This window comes from Salvia splendens, chromosome 1 (genome assembly GCF_004379255.2).
Source record: "Salvia splendens isolate huo1 chromosome 1, SspV2, whole genome shotgun sequence".
Taxonomy (NCBI): domain Eukaryota; kingdom Viridiplantae; phylum Streptophyta; class Magnoliopsida; order Lamiales; family Lamiaceae; genus Salvia; species Salvia splendens.
Genome location: NC_056032.1, coordinates 15,193,642 through 15,211,211, shown reverse-complemented (window position 1 = coordinate 15,211,211; position 17,570 = coordinate 15,193,642). Strand labels below are relative to the sequence as shown.

Genomic DNA, 17,570 nt, shown 5'->3' with positions numbered 1-17,570 from the left:
AGAAATGAGCCAAAATAGAAATCTACACGCTTCAATCCACCACCGGGTTGACCCGATCAAGGCAAGCGTTTTCGCGTTTTTCAGCTTTGGGAAGGTTTTTCGCGTTTTGGGGAGGGAATGTGACTAGGGTCTGCGATTTTGGGGGAGATCTGCGAAATATGGTTCAACCGGAAAACGCCGACCAGGTTGGCGTTTTTTATGTTAAACACGCCAATGACCTTGGCGTTTTATAACTTAAACAAGCCATCAAGATTGGCGTCTTTACTATTAAACACGCCAACGAAGTTAGCGTGTTTAAATTTAAGTATTTTGGTTAAAAATACGAGAAACATACGGTGCCATTGTAAAACGCCAACTGTGTTGGCGTGTTTGCGTATAGACACGCCAATATTATTGGCGTTTTTACTTATAAACACGCCAACTTCATCGGCGTTTTTCCCATAAATGGAATTGATAACAAAATGGGTACATTTACGTAATTTTAAAGGCCAAATAGCCTAGAAATCCGATTTTCTCCATCAAATTCCCCTCCCACATACTTCGATTTTTTTTTCCAGCGACATACCAAGTTTGAAAGTGTAGTGTTTTGAGTGAGTGAGTGAAGTTCTTCCCAGCAGAAAGCTTCTTGCAAGGGCAGCCCCTACTCGACATAGGAACCAGAAACACAAGTGAGCAAGCTGCGAGTTTTAGGGGCTGAGGAAAGGAATCAGTAGCTACTTCAAGAGGTAATACACCTTCATCCTTCTCCCAATTTAAAATGTCATAATGTAGAAGCACCACATCTTGGAAATCTCAAATAGCATGCTAAATCCCAAATAAGATCAGTAAAACACACCATAACAAGTTAGTGCAAGAAAAACCAGAGTCTGCCTCGTAAGCCACAATCAGTAGCAAAACCTTACGAAACTTCACCACTGTGAACAAATCCAAGAATTATAATTTCACAAAGCCACTGCCTAAGTTTTGTTTATAGCATGCTAAATGATAAATGGATTTAGGACATAATGGATTTAGGACATAGAGCAGATCCCTCCAAATCAAACTCGGATCACCAACTTAAAACTAAACTTACCTACTGCCCAAGAAGAACTCAACACCAAATGATAGATGACTAGAGGGCTTAGCTTAAGATTAGAGGAGACGAGCTTGGTAGTCGGTTGAAAAACGGAGAGGCGCCGCTACGGCAGCTACTGACTTCGGTCATCAGAGGACGAAGTAACGACGTGCCGCACACTAGAACCGGCTGCCGGCGACGGCGGAGTCTCGAGGTCTCAGCGGTGCTGCACCGCTGTGTAGCGCGGGGGGAGAGAAGCGATGCCCTCCTCTCTTCCGACGGAGTAACACCAGCAGCGGCTAGGCGCAGAGGCGGCAGCAGGGTTGACTGCGAGACAACGACGACCCGCCCTGTGGAGCGCCTGACGGAAACGGCGGTGGCCGCCTCGGCGGTGCGTCCAGAGGACGCCGGTTGAGATAGCGGCGAGCGGAACCGCAACTCGACGAAGAGCCGGACGGAGCGACGGAAGTGTGAGCAGCAGCAGAAGGCGACGGCGGAGGATTTCGCCGGCGACCCGGTGACGCCGAGGAGTTTGAGCCGGTGGCGCTCCGGTGACCCAGCTGGAGCGGCGTTTTCGCCGAGAGGAAGGGAGGAGAAGGACCTAGAGTTTTTCTTCCCCAATTTGGGAATTTTGAGAATGCGAAGTGAAATGAGAGAGGGAGACCGATGGGAGTGAGAGGTTTAGTTTTGGGCCTGATCCTTCTTCTACTGGGCCTCTTTAAATAAAACTATGGGCTAAGAAATTAGATAGAGAAGTGGAGTGCCTTTTAATAGAAACAATTATGGAGTTTAAGCCACCAACTAAAATAAAAGTATGGGCTAAGAATTTAATTAAATCATGGGCTCTCCTAAGTTGCTTGATCGAATGATTGATGGTAGGTAATGGGTCGCTAATTATTTCCGCAATGATGAATATGAACCTTGGATTTAGTTTAATACTTGAATAATTTGCATAGAAGGTAATGCTCTCTTTGTTAAACAAATAATTTTGTAAGCCTCCACATAATTAAATCTCTCGATTTAAATTAATGCTCAAGGACCCTCCTATGAAATAAGAAAAAGAACAAAATGATCACACACTTAGGATGCATTCATGTTAAGTTTATTTAGCTTCTTAAAGCCCAAATTAAGTATACCTTGACGTCTTCGATCGTTGAGTAAGACCAAGTCAAAGAACGTTCGATTAAGGAATTGCGTTTGAGGTGGGCTTTCTTTTTTTTACGTGACTTTAGTATGATAGGTGAAAATTACTATGCTTGTTTGTCATGCCATGTTTTGCTTTTATAAATACCTATCTGCTTGGCTATGCCAATTATGTTAAATCGAATTCGGGTCTCAGTAGGGCCGCAAACCCTACCGGACTAGTGTACACATGTGGGGATCATGAGCTAGCTTTCGAGTTGGCCGGTCCAGTGACCGTCGTGGAATGTGGCCAACTTAAAAGCTATTGAATTAATCACAAGTGTTCATTGTAGTCTTCACCAAAACTCTGCAAGAGATTTAACTACTCATATTCAACGCAGATTCACAAGATAAATCCATAGAAAGTGAACTGAACATAGGAAAACTAATAAAGATACTCCCAAGGGTGGATTGAACGGCAATTAGTCGTCGTCTTCAACCTTGTTGAGGATTGGGACTCCTTGGCTCTCAAATCCGCTCTCTAGACGTCAAAAGCTGCTCCTGGACGGGTGTCTGATGCGTGGGAGTCGAAAACCCTCGGTCCCTTTTATACCCGGGGCGAAAATAGAAGCAATTAAAAACGCATCGCCCGGCCGAGTGATTTGCAAGTGGAAAACACCCGACCGGGTGTTCTCTCTGGATCCCGCAAGACAAAACACCCGACCGGGTGATTTGGAAATTGGAAAACACCCGGTCGGGTTTTCTCTCTGGACCTCAACTGTTTCTTCGAAACACCCGACCGGTTGTTCTGGTCGATGAAAAAGACCCGACCGGGTGAACCTACTGGACTTCTCAAAATATGTCTCGGCTCGTTCAATCTGTTTTTCAGTCCGTTTCAACCTGTTTTCATCATAAAACTACGACAATACTCATTAACTCATTAATTAGTGTATGTGTGGTGAAAAACCTATGTTAAACACCTTAATCATCAAAATCACCATCTAATTACCCACAAAACCATCCTAAACTATGAGTTTGTCAGCAAGTCTTGGTGTACTTTTGGAGAATTAAATGGGGTTGAACCTCATTTGTTTTCACACACAGCATATCCCTTATTTGATCCTCCTTGCAGCCTTTTTACTTAAGAGATTTGGTGTTATTTGTAGTACTGGGTACTTGACTATTAACTTCATTATGTTCCCATATGGCTACCTCGTACTTAGCTAATAATCTCCATTATTTGATTGCGGCTGGTACAAACAAGAATGCAGGTGCTGCCCTATGAGGTGAAGACTTGCAGGATTTGACTTGCTTCTTTGGTGAGCCTTTGGTCTTCCATAGCTAAAGAGGGGTTGTCCCATTTCCTATAATAAGAGCTTCATTAATTTCCCTTGTTCCTTAGCCATTAAAACTTGTTTTTATTTTGCAGGAGGGAAAAGCAACTTGGCCGCCACATTGCTGTAAAGTATTATGAAATATAGCTTCAAGTTACTATCATGTACTCAACCTTGCCAATTTGCCCTCACAAAGAGAAAATGCAATGTGCATTTTAGAAATTTCACTCACTCTCAAAGTGTATAAGCTCATGACATAACTCTCAAATCATCAAAGCATGCATAGTTTACCATAGAATTGCTCGAAATCTACACTCTCCTCTACTATGGTGTGATTAAAGATCTAAGATCCGAAAGGTCTTTTCTATAGGTTGTAATGTAGGTTCTTTGGTTAGGTGAGGTAAGTTTTGGCTAAAGTGACTTTAATCCCCAAAATATAACTTGTTCAACTTCACCAACTTTCCTTTCCAATCTTAGCTAGTTCTAGGATTTGCCTAGACTCTTCTCATCTATCAACATTCCACTTTTGTTCTTCACCCCTTTTCCAACATTCAAGACACCCTTTTCACCACAAGCTAATTATACACTATTTTTCACTTTCATTTTTCTTTTTTTTATGCAATCCTTTTTTTTCTTTTTCTTACCTACCTCAACACCCTTTTTTTTCATTTGCTAACACTACTTCCAAACTTTCATTTTCCTTTAATTTTTCCCAAGCAACACATAAGAAACCCAACCCCTTGGTTTGTCAAAGAAAAAGGTTTATCGGCTCAAAGTGGGCTAGCAAGGATTATTAACATGATAATGGGTAAGGGTAAAATTTAGCTAACAAGGATGGCCTAACATCCTCCCTTATCTCTATAACCACTATGTAGACTCAAGGAGATCGCGAGCAAGTTCTAGAAACATATGACATGCTTGAGATCAAGCACACAATTAAGAACAAAATAGGCTCAATTCTCACAAGGTGTTTTTTGGCAAAAGACAAGGCACCATGCAATTCACTTTAGGCAATTTGAAATGAAAATTACATTTACTTGGCCATATCAACAAGGTTTTCAAAATTTTGAAATTTTTTGGCAAAATCATCATTGGCAACTCCTCCAACATGTCTCACACTCGTTCAAACTTCAACTTTTTTTTCCTACTATCTTCTTACCCAAGGGATATTATTCAACACAAAAGGAACAAGAAAAACAAACCTAAAAAGAAAACACAAACACAAACACAAAAACAAGTGGAACAAGGAAACATGGCAAAGTTAAGGTTACATGCCCACATATCATCATCAAATATAGCCAAAAGAATAGGGGTACAGGCCGGGGTATCATCAAATAAAGAGTATGAGAGAGAGAGATAAAAGAGGAAAGAGGGAATCCACTCGACATCTCCCCAAACTTATTCCAAACAAAGCTAGGATAAGTTTGAAAGAGAGTGGATCTCCCATGGACCTTCACTGCGGAGGAGGAAGCGGATGTTGCCACTGGCCACGGAATTCATCGAATTGGGCATTGATGTTGGCCCATTGTGCATTGTTGAACTCAGTGAATTGGGTCCAGTTGGTCTCAAACTCATGTGGGGATCGTGAGCTAGCTTTCGAGTTGGCCGGTCCAGTGACCGTCGTGGAATGTGGCCACATTCCCGGTTCACATACGTTTCAGATATGGTATCTATGTTGATGTGATTGTGCAATCAATTTTATGAAATGAAAGGAAATTTTAGTGACACGGACCTTTTAAATAAAACCACGTGTTCACTCAAGTCCCCTCCACGTCATCATTCTCCTACAGTTGCGGTCCAGGCCCCAACTGCTCTAACCCTGCAGGCCCCAACCCGGGCCACAACTAATAAATGACACTATTCACAACTTCAACATATTTTACTCGTAAATGCCTAGAAAAACTACTTCAGTTGGGCGCGAAGGTAGACGAACATCTCACGGTGCAACTCGAGATCGAACTCCGACATGGTCGAGGTATCCCTCGATGTCAACTCCGTCAGCTGACTCATCCTCCAGGTAATACTCATCTCCGACAAAGAGTCGGGCATCTTATCCAGAGACTGATTGATCGGCGGTGGCGCCATAACGGAGTTGCTCGCAGTTGCCTTCCACTTTGCTTTCCTCTTTGCCACCTTTGTTCCCATCGGGCGATTGTGAACGCTAGGAGATGAGACGAAGACGTCGTCGTCCGTCACATTGAGGTTGATCGCCGGACCTCCTTCGCTTGAAGAGTAGTGTCCGGAGGCGGAAACTTTGGTTCTCTTCGCCGCCCCGGTTGCCGTCGGTTCGGCACCACTGGTGTACTTCTGGCGCTTCTCGACGAGCTTCCAAACGTCGAAGTACTTGAAGTGCTTCTTCCAGTCACCGAAGAACGTCTCCTTCGCCTTCTCGACGAGGTCCGTCTCGCTGTGCCCGCTCGGCGTTCCCATTCCACTTGCTCATATCCGCCTGGACCCGACCCCAATGCTTGCGCAGCTTCACGTAGCTACGTTCGAACGACCCTTTAGGACGCCCAGCGTTATACTTCTCAGCAATCCGCTCCCAGAACACCTTGTCGGACTGCTGGTTGCCGATAATAGGATCCTCGGCGACGTCGACGTAGTTCCTGGCAAGCCACTGTACTTCTTCGGCCCGTCATCCTCGTCGACCTTGCCCTTGCCCCGCCCTTGAGCGGGCTCTATCTCACTGATCTCGAACTCATCGGTGTTGACCGGCGATGTTACGTCGATGTTGCTATCGAGTCCCGGACTAGGCGTCGGCTGCGATGGTGGTAATACCGGCATGTACCAATTGTTCGAGTTGACGAACTCGTCCATCTGACGTTCATCGTTGTGAAACCAATCCATTATCGCCGAAAGAAAGGGAATAAAAGAGGATTGAAATGGATAATGTACGTAAGAATGGTGCACCATAGTTCCGTATTTATAGAGACGAAATCGAAAAAAAATAAAATAAAATTTTGAGGACTTGCGGCCCGGCCCGGAGAGCGTGCAACGCCGGGCCGGGACTCGCGTGTTGCGGCCCGTCCCCGATTAACGCCGGCCAGGCCGGACCTCGGGAGCGTCACCAGGCCGCAAATGCGGCCCCGGAACCGGCCTGGGCCGGAACTTCCGCCCCCCAACGCTTAGGACGGGCCGGGACTCGCGTTTTGCGGCCCGACCCAGTGCGTTAACGATGGCCTAATGGCAAACGCGAGTCCCGGCCCAGTGCGTTAACGATGGCCTAATGGCAACTTTTTAATAATTGCATTTAGTTTATACCAATGATTGGAATGGTGACATTATATATATATGTCTGAATAAAACAAGGCATGAAAAAACATTTGATAGTGAGACAGAGACGTGTGCTTTCGTAATATTCATGGAGTCTCTTTCTCTCACAGTAGTACTTCTTAACATGTTTATGCGGCGCCACATGGATAAATTCCACCAGTTTCAACATTCCATTTGGCCGGTGAAAAATGTGTAGATGGCCGGTGAAAAATGTGTAGATGGCCGCCGGAAATATCATATCCCTCTGTCCCTCAAATATTGTCACAGTTTGTCCGAGCATGTGTTTTAAAAAATGTAATGAAAAATGTGTTGAAAAAGTTGGTAGGATGTGAATCCTACTTTTAAAGAATTAGTTTTATAATAAAGTGTGAGTGAGAATATGTTAGTGGATCGTGGGATCCACTACCAAAACTGGTAAAAAGCATAATGTGACAAATTGTATGGGACGGACGAAAATAGGAAAATGTGACAAAATTTCAAGGACGGAGAGAGTACATTATATTTGTATAACTCTCATCATTGTAGTTATGTTTGATGTATCAAGATTAAGTGACTCTAGTTATATACTATGAGTCATCAATATTTAGTCATTGAATCCTCATTCTTTTGCTACTTCTACTCATTATCACACAAAATAATCTCATTTTTTTTTCTTCTATCGACCAATATACTCCATCCGTCCCATAATAGGAGTCTTATTTGGATTTTGCACATGTTTTAAGAAATATAAAGAAATGTGAGTTAAATAAGTTAGTAGAATATGTGTCTCACTTATATATATTAGTTTTATAATAAAATGTGGGTGAAATTAAATTAGTGGAATATGAAACCTATTTATCATTTATGGTAAAAGTGAAATAGGACTCTTATTGTGTGATGGATGGAAATGGCAAAATAGGACTCTTATTGTGGGACGAAGGGAGTGAGTTTTATTCTCCCTCCGTTCCAAGGTAGTTGGAGTGTTTTAGCATTTATTTTGGGTACAGAATTTAAGAAATTGATATATTAAAGGTTAAAGTAGAAAGAGTAAAATAAGAGTAACATAACGAATAAAGTAACATAGATGAGGAGAGTATAAAATTAAAGTGGTTCTATGTGTATATATTTCTATCGCCATAGAAAAATTATTAAGTGGAGAAATATACTATCACATCTATTTTCAGGAAACAAGTAGGGAGTATTTTAAAGTCAAAATACAAAATTTTGTTTAGTTCAACCCCATCGCAAAGACATACTATTAAATTGATTAGAGGGGATATGAGGTTTGATTTCCAAACTCCACTGTTGATATAGATGGTTTTCTTTGTTTGAATATCTTCCAAGAAATAAAAGTTAAATATGATTCAAATTTCAAAATGCATACAAGTAAAATACTAGCAATAATTAATAAGAATAAATAGTCTTATTATATAGTTGAAAACTTTGAAGTCTTTGTAAAGACATACATATATGTAATCCTTAAAAAAGGAATACACGTATAGTATACTAGTAGAAATAAAAAAAACAGCTCATATATAACCTATATCCTATGATACAAAATATTAGAAACTCCAAAGGCCGAGATAACAACTCCCCTCCACCTCATCTTCATCTTTATCTTCATCTTCACACACCCTGGCTTCATAATTTGGATCCATGTACATTTCACTGGGCTCCTCAAACAGCCCAAAATCCGAACTGCAGCCCGCATTTTGTCCACCATTCATGTCCACCATTTTCCAAAATGATTCATCAACCAAATCCACATCACCGGAGGCCTGAGCCCGAAACCCATCTTCGGCGGCGCCATAGCTATTCCCATAGCTCTGCGCCACCGCTTGGATCTCGGACCGATCCAGCCCCTGCCCGCCCACAATGGCGGGAGGGTCGTCCGGGAAGTTGAAGGTGGCGGAGTGGCCTCGGAGGCAGAAGAGGGCCGCATCAAAAGCCCGCGCCGCCTTCTCTGCCGTGTCATACGAGCCGAGCCATATACGCTCCCGGCTGTTCGGGAGGCGTATCTCAGACACGTACTTCCCCCATTTCCGCTTCCGCACGCCCCTGTACTTAGCTTCGGCCGTTTCCATCTTCTGACTCATTAGTTGAAGGAGAAGTGTCTTAATAACTGAATTGCACTTCGCCTCGCCGTCTGTATAAAATTAAGAAGCGCATGAAATTAAATGAAGAGATCTAGTTGAGGAGTGTGTGTACGCATAATGCATGCATGATTACATATATATACTGATATATAATCATGTGTGTTTTATGTATAGATAGTGAGAGGGTGGGGCACAGACCAAATGATGTTGAAGTTGAAGTTAAAATTGAATTGTCGGAGCGCGTTGACTCAAGTGATTAAAAGCGTTTAGATTAAATTAATGGGGATTTACCTATTTGACAATACACGTATAACAATTTTTATTTCCATTTTGAGGAATAAGACTACTAAGTTACCTGTTTTACAGTTTTGGTTGTTAGGATTTCCTGGAGTTGATCAACATTGCAGTTTAGATATATTCTTGGTGTAACCGGCTTTCTAAATTAATCTATTTTCCTCATTTTATCCGTCTCCAAAATTATTGAATTTTATATTTTTGATAATTTTTTCTTCATAAAAAGTTGGACTTTATTAATACCATTAACAAAAATTCAATCATTTTATTAATGTTGGCACTTATGCAATTTAGTATGCATATCATTTCTCTAATTTAATTTTTTTTTAAAAACATTCAACTTCCATTTCACCTAATTCTCACAAAAATAAATACTAAATCTTTCCACTTCTTTAGTTTCATTAAAAATTTCATAATAACACTTTTGTTATTATCTTCAAAATTCTCTTTTATATATGTATAGATATGCTATTGATATCTCAATCAAATCTAAACGTTTGAAGTGCCTTTGTCACGACCGCACTTTGCTAAGGATAGCAAAAGTGGATAAATCGCGACTAATAAAAGGATTTAAAGAAATAGGGAAGAAATGAGGATAGAACTTGCACATTGAAAAGTCAAACAATATGATAAGATAAAATCTAAGTATTCGATTACAAGGATTTGAATAACAATGGCATTTCATCAAAATGAATCAGAGTTTCGATGATGAGAGTTCACTATACTCTCATGACAAACTGCAGCGGAAAGAGTCCAAAGAACAACCTCGCGTATGAAAACACGAAGCGTCGAGAGATCCACACTTATTTACTTAAGTAGCATCGACTCTGATCAGCACGCCTCCACCCTATGGCTTAATCTGCACATTTATAAATACATGCAGGGCTGAGTACATGAGTACTCAGTGGACACGTGTCGAAAATCAAAGCATACATTATATAGTTGTCATCCATCACAGTAACACACGGGGTTTTTCTTAAAAGGTCCGAGCTTACTAAATTCTTTTGTAAGCTAAAAGTTCATCTGCGCATACTAAGTTCTTTCATCATTCATCATTCATCGTTCATCATTCATCGTACCATCGTACCGAGAAGGTGGCCACCTTCCGCGGACACCATAGCCGGCCAACCCTCTTGGATGGCTCACAGCCCTCGCGCGCTCTATTTCAAATCAAAACGTTTTGGCGTAGCCAAAACCAACAAACATACAGTCCAACAGATAGGCCTCAAAAACAAACATTTTATGGCATGACAACAACTTGAAAATAACACATCTCCATTTTGAGAAAAATGATATTTCATAACTTCAAAAGTATTTGCTTTATATCCACACTATAGTGCTGGATATTTAAAAGAAAGCCCACCTGATACGTTTACACCTGAATTAAAATTCTCTCGTCGGCCTCCCAGCCAAAAATAGCATTTTTAACAAAAAACAACGTAACATGCTAATTAGTACTTGAACTATTTCTCTTGAGAAAAGAATGCATGCATCCTATTGGGTAGCACTTATATCTTAGTCTCGGCTTATAGGATTTTCTTAATCCTACCTCGGCTTCACTACGCTGCAGAATTTAATTATTTACTTTAATTAAATCCGGAGAAATTCTATTTCCTTGAAAATAATTACTTGGGCACTTATTAAAAAAAATAGGGATTCTTGGAAAATCCTTCCCAATTCTTTTCCTTGAATTTTCCTACGGCCGCCCATGGTGAAAATCCGGTCGGCTTTCGCGTCTCCCACTTCATCACTTTCCATCTTCGGGAATTAATTTATCAAGCTCCAACTCGATTCTTAAATTAATTTCAATCCAACAATATTTAAAATCTCTGCCCAACAATTAATCTCTTGGCCCACTAATTAAATAGTAATATCTAATCACTCCATTTAACTCATATAGGCCCAAGCTAAATTAAATTGTAGTCCATTTACAATTAATCAAGTCCATCCAAGCTTAAATAATTCTCGGCCCACCTTCTTTACTGAATTACAATTTCCTTACTTCTCCAATTTATTCTTTATTCAATCTCTCAAATAAAGAATGATACTTAGCCCAACCATTTAATTAAGGCAATCCACTTTACTCCAATTATTATATGGGACCTAGCCCAACAATTAACACTTCTTGGCCCAAACTAAAGTAGTGATCGGCCACTACTACCAATTTAATTAGGGGCCCAAACCAATTAATTAAAATTGAAGTCAACCCAATCATATACTCCCCATCGGTCTCTTCTCCCTTCTCAGTACTTTCTCCAAATTTCCAAATTAGAGATTCTCAAATTGAACGAGAACAGCGGCGGTTCCGATCTACTCCCATCTCTCTCGCACTCTCATCTCCGGCACTGGTGATCTCGCCGTCCTCTGCGTCATCGTCTCTGCCTCCTTTCTCTACTGTTTCCTCTTCACTCCACTTCTCCAATTCCCCTAAATTTCCAGATCCCTAAATTGAAAGACACAGCAGCAGCAGCACTCTCCCCTTCTCACCGGCGAAATCGCCGTCGCCCTTGCGCCGCCGGTACGCGGCTGCTCCATCAGAGCCTCTCACCGGTGATTCACGCCGTCTCCCTCCGTCCAGCGCCGGTGCGCGCTCCGCCGTTTTGTCGGCCCACGAATGGAGGTGTCGCCTCCTCAGTGAACCTCCGTCAACAATGGTTGCCGTATTTTCCTCCGGTCATACATTTCGAGCTCCACCGCCACCACTGTCATGACGGCGACCTTGTCGCCGGACATTCCATCGCCCGGCAGCCTCTCTCTCCTAAGCTAAGTCCCTTCCCCCACTTTCCCTTTACTTGTTCTGTTAAGTTTTAAGTTCTTTTGGGGCAGTAGTCCATTTGGGGAGGAACAAATGATGCCTTATTGCATATGTATTCTACTGTGGTGGTTTGAGTCCTTACTTATTGTTGGGTTCCTACTATTTGATTCAAGCAGCCTATTTTGCCTTGTAACAAGCTTGGTTCTTAATCACTGAGTCATTTTTATTGTTGCTATGAGATGAGATTCCTACGGAAAATTCTAAGTTCTTGGCTACTACTTGTGGTTGTTCTACACATGATGCAAAATGGGGTGTTGAGGTAATTACATTGCTCGGTGATTCCTTTCGGTTGCGGGGCTGCTCCTATCTCGCTGCCTCACCTTCCTCCCTTGCTGCTCCTTTGTTCCTTGAACCTTTGGGAGTCGAAAAGTGGGCGGAAGAGGGTGGTGATGGGTGGTATTTATAGCCGAGTGCTTGGCTAGTGAGGGTTGATCCTTGGAAGCTGGATTCTCCAAATCCAGTTAGGGGTTGCCTCCCCTTTCATATTTTCTTAATAGGCTTCCATACCTAACTTGGTGAAATTTTGGGAGAGTGGCCCATGGCTGATCTCACTCTCTATTTTGTCATGTTTCCCCCTTTTGATCTCTTGATGAGCTCATTTCTCTTATGCCACTTTGTTCCTTCCTAAGCTTGGAGGAGATACTTTCTTCAAGATTTATTTCATGCTTTTCCATTTTCATGAATAAACTTTTTCCTTGGGTTTTGTTGATGGGGAATCTAACTATTTTTTGGAAATTTCCTTGACAGGTGGAAGGACAACTCATGCTATCTCTAGGAGACTACAAATTGACCTCTTGGCATAGAGTGGTGTATGGAATCGAGATGGGTGTGGAGGAAATCCTCAAGGATTTTTGTAGTTCATAGCAATTGTTTCATTGCCCCTTTATAGTTCTCTATGTAGGATAGCTCTTGTAAAGAAGATATGTCTTCTTCCCCAAAATTCTTATGTAACCTTTTTCCATGAAAGATGGACTTCTTCCTTGTAAAGTGTATCTCTTGAATTTCTTGTTTGGGAAAGAGTTAAATTATGACTTGAAAATTCCCATGCATACATAAACATTATACACGTCCATACATTCTGTTATGTATATGTGTAGTATATCATTTGATAACTCTTAGCATCTTCTCTTATTTCTATTTTCAATTGGAGATCCTTTTGACTTTCTTTCAATTGCAATTTCCTGGGAATTTCCTCTCCCAATGTTTGTATTTTCCAAGGTGATATCTTGATTCACAAATTCCTAGTACTTTGTCCAACGTGATAAAATGAGATGCTACTTAAGCCATCCTTTGAAATTGAATTCAACTAGTTGCTTGCTAAAAATCCATTGAGCTCCATGTCGAAAATTATTATCTCCAACTCAAAAAAAAAATTCCTTCATTTCCAAAGAAAAAGAAATTATGCTTCAAATCCTGGCGTGAAATTTCTGGGGCGTCACATTCTACCCTCCTTAAAAAAAATTCGTCCCGAAATTTGCGCGGCTCTACTTGTATGATTCGAGAGATTCCTCCTCCACATTGCCCCTTATTTCTTCTATGGTGTTTCCCTAACACCCTCATCAAAATATTACTTACTTCTCCATTATTGTATTCTTTGAAATTGTTTTTGACTCCTCCTTGGAATTCCTAGTCCATATTTATGACTATCTCTTCTCGATGGAATACACATATTAAATTAAACTCGTACTTTCTGGACAAGGGCATGTCGTGAAAATTTTCAAGTTTAGTGGTGGTGCCATTTGATAATTATTGCATCTACTTTTCTCTCATTGACCTCGTTCCATAGAGGGTGGTCTAAGCTCCTCTCCGAGTGAAACTTCATACGATACCATTTCACTATTTGCTTGACAGGTGCTGTTATGAACAGACTCTATCTCTGGTAAACTTGTTCCCAATTGTCCTTCTATACCGAGCACCTTGGCTCTCGATCGTGTCTTCGGGCGTTTCCTACGGCCGCTTTGACACTTCATCACCTTATCGGTGGTAATAAATTCTTGAAACCAATCATGTAGATTCTTCCAAAATCTAGTTGCAAATCTGTCTAATGTGAAAATTACTTGTATTTTACGAAGATGCGTACAACTCAACTAACTTGTCTGATTTTTGCAAAGTGGTTATGCATAGTGAGGCGATCAACTGTCACCCAGGTTGTATCATCCTTGTACAACCATCGATGTATCATTCTCAATCATTTGTTCCTGGGATTTTTCCTTCTCCCGATCCTAACACATCTTGGTACTTCCACGATGACTGGGCGTCGTGGGATTTCCTGTGATCTTATCCTTGACATCTCACTGTTCTGCCACACACGATCTTCCTTCGAATGTGAGATCTTCCCACAGTTCCTTAGGGTAACTCCTTCATTCGCTTACTTTTACTTCCAGGTGTAACCTTCTATTGCCATACTCTGTTTTTATGCGTGTACGATCTTGATCCTGAGGTTGGCACTTCTACCCAAGTGGAAATTCTCTCTCCCACATGTTTGAAATTGAGATGCTACTTAAGTCATCCTTTGAAATTGAATTCAACTAGTTGCTTGCTAAAAATCCATTGAGCTCCATGTCGAAAATTATTATCTCCAACTCAAAAAAAAATTTCCTTCATTTCCAAAGAAGAAAAAGAAATTATGCTTCAAATCCTGGCGCGGAATTTCTGGGGCGTCACAGCCTTAAGACGACGTATATGGTGGAAAATCATCTCGATGACAAGAATATAAGTTGGATGGCGCTTCGATAAAAGTTGAGTGACTATAAATAGGAAAAAAAGATAATGTAATGTGTTTTTATAGTTGAATTACTGGTGACTAAAGTTTGGTAAGTTGATCACTGCTTTTGGGTATTGAGCAATTTAACATTTTTAGATCAGTTGTCTCATCTTTTGAAGTGCCTGCAAATCAGCACGGAGAATAATCACCGGATCCACCGATAGATACTTTTGGTCTAATAATACTTAATAAAAAGTTTGGCCACACTGTTTTAAACCAGACATGATCATGCAGCAATAATGGGCTAAACATCTTTAGAGCAGGCCCATTTCCTATCAACTATTAATAAAGCCTTATATAGTATTATGGCATTTAAGCTTTAGCCTACTTGATACAAATACAACAGTAACCATTTTCATACTTTCATAAATATATATTCCAATTCATGAATGTAAAAAAATACGAGACAAGAAAAAAAAGAGGATAGCATATAAATATATAAAGATCACCTTGCAAAATCAATTCTTCGCCATCAAGAAATTGTTTTACATGTTGCCATATATTTCTTGAAAATCCGAACCACTATTACTTGATGCATATATAAGTATATTAACTGCATAAAATTATATCACAATAGTATTATTTTATAATACGAGATGGGAACAACGTTTATAATTATAATAGAGAGACTTAGTTTATAAACTTAAATTCAAAAAATTCCTAGCGCCCACATTAATATTGAGCACGCATATATATTTGATCATGCGAAAAAAAGAAACACAATCAAAACATTCTCAAGCCAACCAATCTCCATCCATTCCTTCAATTTCCTCAATCTCCATGCTGCAATTTTAACCAAAAAAAAGTATGATTAATTTAATTTAATCATAGATCGATCATGAAAGTTGGACACTATAAATTACGAGATAAGTATAATAATATATTTTCCAGGACAAATTTAATAAATTACACTCGAGGCTATAAGAAGTCCACGAAGAAACGGAACTTCATGGCACTGAAAAGACTTAAATTGCATAGTATTTTGAATTAATGTTGTCAGATTAAATAAAATCACACCATAAGTTTTGTACTAGTATTGAGAAATGACTAGGAAAATTGTGCTATGGGTATCCAACCCCTCAATAGATTTTTTAAAAAGCAGAATATATCAGTTTAAAACATTAAACCTATATTTGGGAAAAAAAAAAAAAAAAAAACATTAAACCTATATTTGGTATGGCAGATAACTCCGCTAAAATAAAATTCTATAAATACTAGTATATCATTTATGTGAGAGTATTATATACACTCTGGTTTACCACAAGTATCTCGGCACTATTCATTTACAACGTCTGATAAATTGATTCAAATCTAGTAAAAAGAGAATATTATATAACAATACAATGTATTGGCTACAGTATTTTCATAGCTTTATATATGAAGCAGACTATCCAAAAATAAATGAAAAAACAATTGTTTTCTAATTAAGACTCAACTCCTTTAGAAATTCAATGGAAAATCTGGTTAATAAAATTCACTAACTTGCCTCAAATCCCAAATCCAGGTATACGTGCGTGCAAATTGTGCAGTGAGAATCAATTTAATTATTCAGAATAAAAGTTTTACTCTCATTTAAAAATTTCCATAATTTAACATTTTTTTCATACTCACTAGTACAGTAGTAAAAAAATAAGAAAAAAAGAAAAAACACAACTCAAATTAGATGATTAAATTTCTTGCGTTTGTTGAACAAAAATAACATCAGTTTTCCAGGAACACATAGATATAAGAAGTTTTTAAATTAAAAAATAAATAAATAAATTGTAAGAGAAGAAGCCAGAAACCACCTATCACCGATCCTTATCCGATGAATGAATAAATCAACCAAAAGCCAATCTTGCTATCCACCGCCAACCGTAAATTAATTAATTGAATTAAAATGGATTTAAACAAACAAAAATAAAAATAAAAAAAAAGCGAAAAGAATTGTTACCATGGCAAAACAGAGCCCTGAAGGAAATCTGGGGGATGAAGATGCTGCAGCTCCAAACAGCTCTCATTCGCAATCAGCCATGCCGGAAATTCCATGACTTCATCAAACGGCGAGCTCACAATTTCCTCTTCCCTCTCTTCCTCTCTTCCAATTTCCAAGAACTGAAAGCCATCCGGCTTCTCCAGCAGTTGGGGAGGAGGAGGCGAGGAAGACGTGAACGGAGATGAGTAAACCGAACAAGGCGCGGTGATGAGGTCATGCAGGTTCAGATTCAGCCCCAGCGCCTGCGTCGGCAGAGCAAAATCAAGACTTTCAAAATCCCGTAGAGGCTGAGGGGGAGCCGGATAGGAAGAAGACACATGATAAGGCGGATTCTGCCTTGGTTGAACCTGTTGCTGTTTCATGGAGGCGCGGTGGAGTTTGAGGGCGGCGACGATTTCGCGGCGGGCTTCGGCCATGTTGAGGAGGTTTTCCTGATAAGGTTTTCTTGTCTGAAGCCTTCTTCTCACTTGCTTCTTGGGTGGATCTGCTTCTCTCTCTCTCATGGTTGTGGTTGTTGAGGAGGAGAGATAGGATTGTTTTACATCATTTTTGGATTTTGCTCTCTTCTTCATAGATAGATCTCTCACTAATTACAATGGAATGAAAAATTGAGTGGGAAGACAGTGGATCATCCTTTTCTTTTTTTTCCAGCCCACTTTTGCAGGCAAGGAGGAGGTAAGATGCTAACTAGTGCTTGCTTGCTTGCTTGCTTGCTTATATACAAATAAAACAGATGCTCATTAATCATTATAGATACATACAGAAGCGAAGTAGAGACTATAGTTTTAGCGGTGTCAAAATACAACTTTTCCAATGTGAAATGCTAAAATTAGAATAATTTTTAAACATATAAATTGTGAAGTC

The 17,570-nt window shown here is 40.1% G+C and overlaps 2 protein-coding genes and 1 long non-coding RNA gene across 4 annotated transcripts; all 3 read right to left on the bottom strand.

Moving 5' to 3' along the window:
• Positions 1-456: 456 nt before the first annotated feature.
• On the bottom strand, positions 457-1,711 carry LOC121796595. Its single transcript, XR_006049776.1, has 3 exons — positions 1,073-1,711; positions 735-804; positions 457-640 (listed from the first exon to the last, which is right to left on the bottom strand). It is a non-coding gene; the product is annotated as an uncharacterized LOC121796595 (long non-coding RNA).
• A 6,613-nt stretch (positions 1,712-8,324) lies between these two features.
• Positions 8,325-8,846, bottom strand: LOC121803646 (ethylene-responsive transcription factor ERF017-like). The gene has a single exon (XM_042203312.1). It carries the CDS (start codon positions 8,844-8,846, stop codon positions 8,325-8,327), a length of 522 nt encoding a protein of 173 aa, XP_042059246.1.
• Positions 8,847-15,340: 6,494 nt separating this feature from the next.
• On the bottom strand, positions 15,341-17,361 carry LOC121804763. Of its 2 annotated transcripts, none has more exons than XM_042204418.1 (2): positions 16,665-17,361; positions 15,341-15,514 (listed from the first exon to the last, which is right to left on the bottom strand). In XM_042204418.1, the coding sequence occupies exons 1-2, from the start codon at positions 17,276-17,278 to the stop codon at positions 15,466-15,468; spliced, it is 663 nt and encodes a 220-aa protein (XP_042060352.1). In that variant the 5' UTR covers positions 17,279-17,361; the 3' UTR covers positions 15,341-15,465. The 2 variants fall into 2 exon arrangements, with proteins under 2 accessions (XP_042060352.1, XP_042060360.1); XM_042204426.1 differs by lacking the exon at positions 15,341-15,514 and adding an exon at positions 16,509-16,571.
• Positions 17,362-17,570: the final 209 nt, after the last annotated feature.

Bases quoted from the DNA above. Each gene is read 5' to 3' on its own strand.
- LOC121804763 (XM_042204418.1), bottom strand. From the start codon at position 17,278: ATGAAGAAGAGAGCAAAATCCAAAAATGATGTAAAACAATCCTATCTC. The intron at 15,515-16,664 runs GTAACAATTCTT...TTAAAATTGCAG, and splicing joins CAGGGCTCTGTTTTGCCATG to CATGGAGATTGAGGAAATTG.
- LOC121803646 (XM_042203312.1), bottom strand. From the start codon at position 8,846: ATGGAAACGGCCGAAGCTAAGTACAGGGGCGTGCGGAAGCGGAAATGG.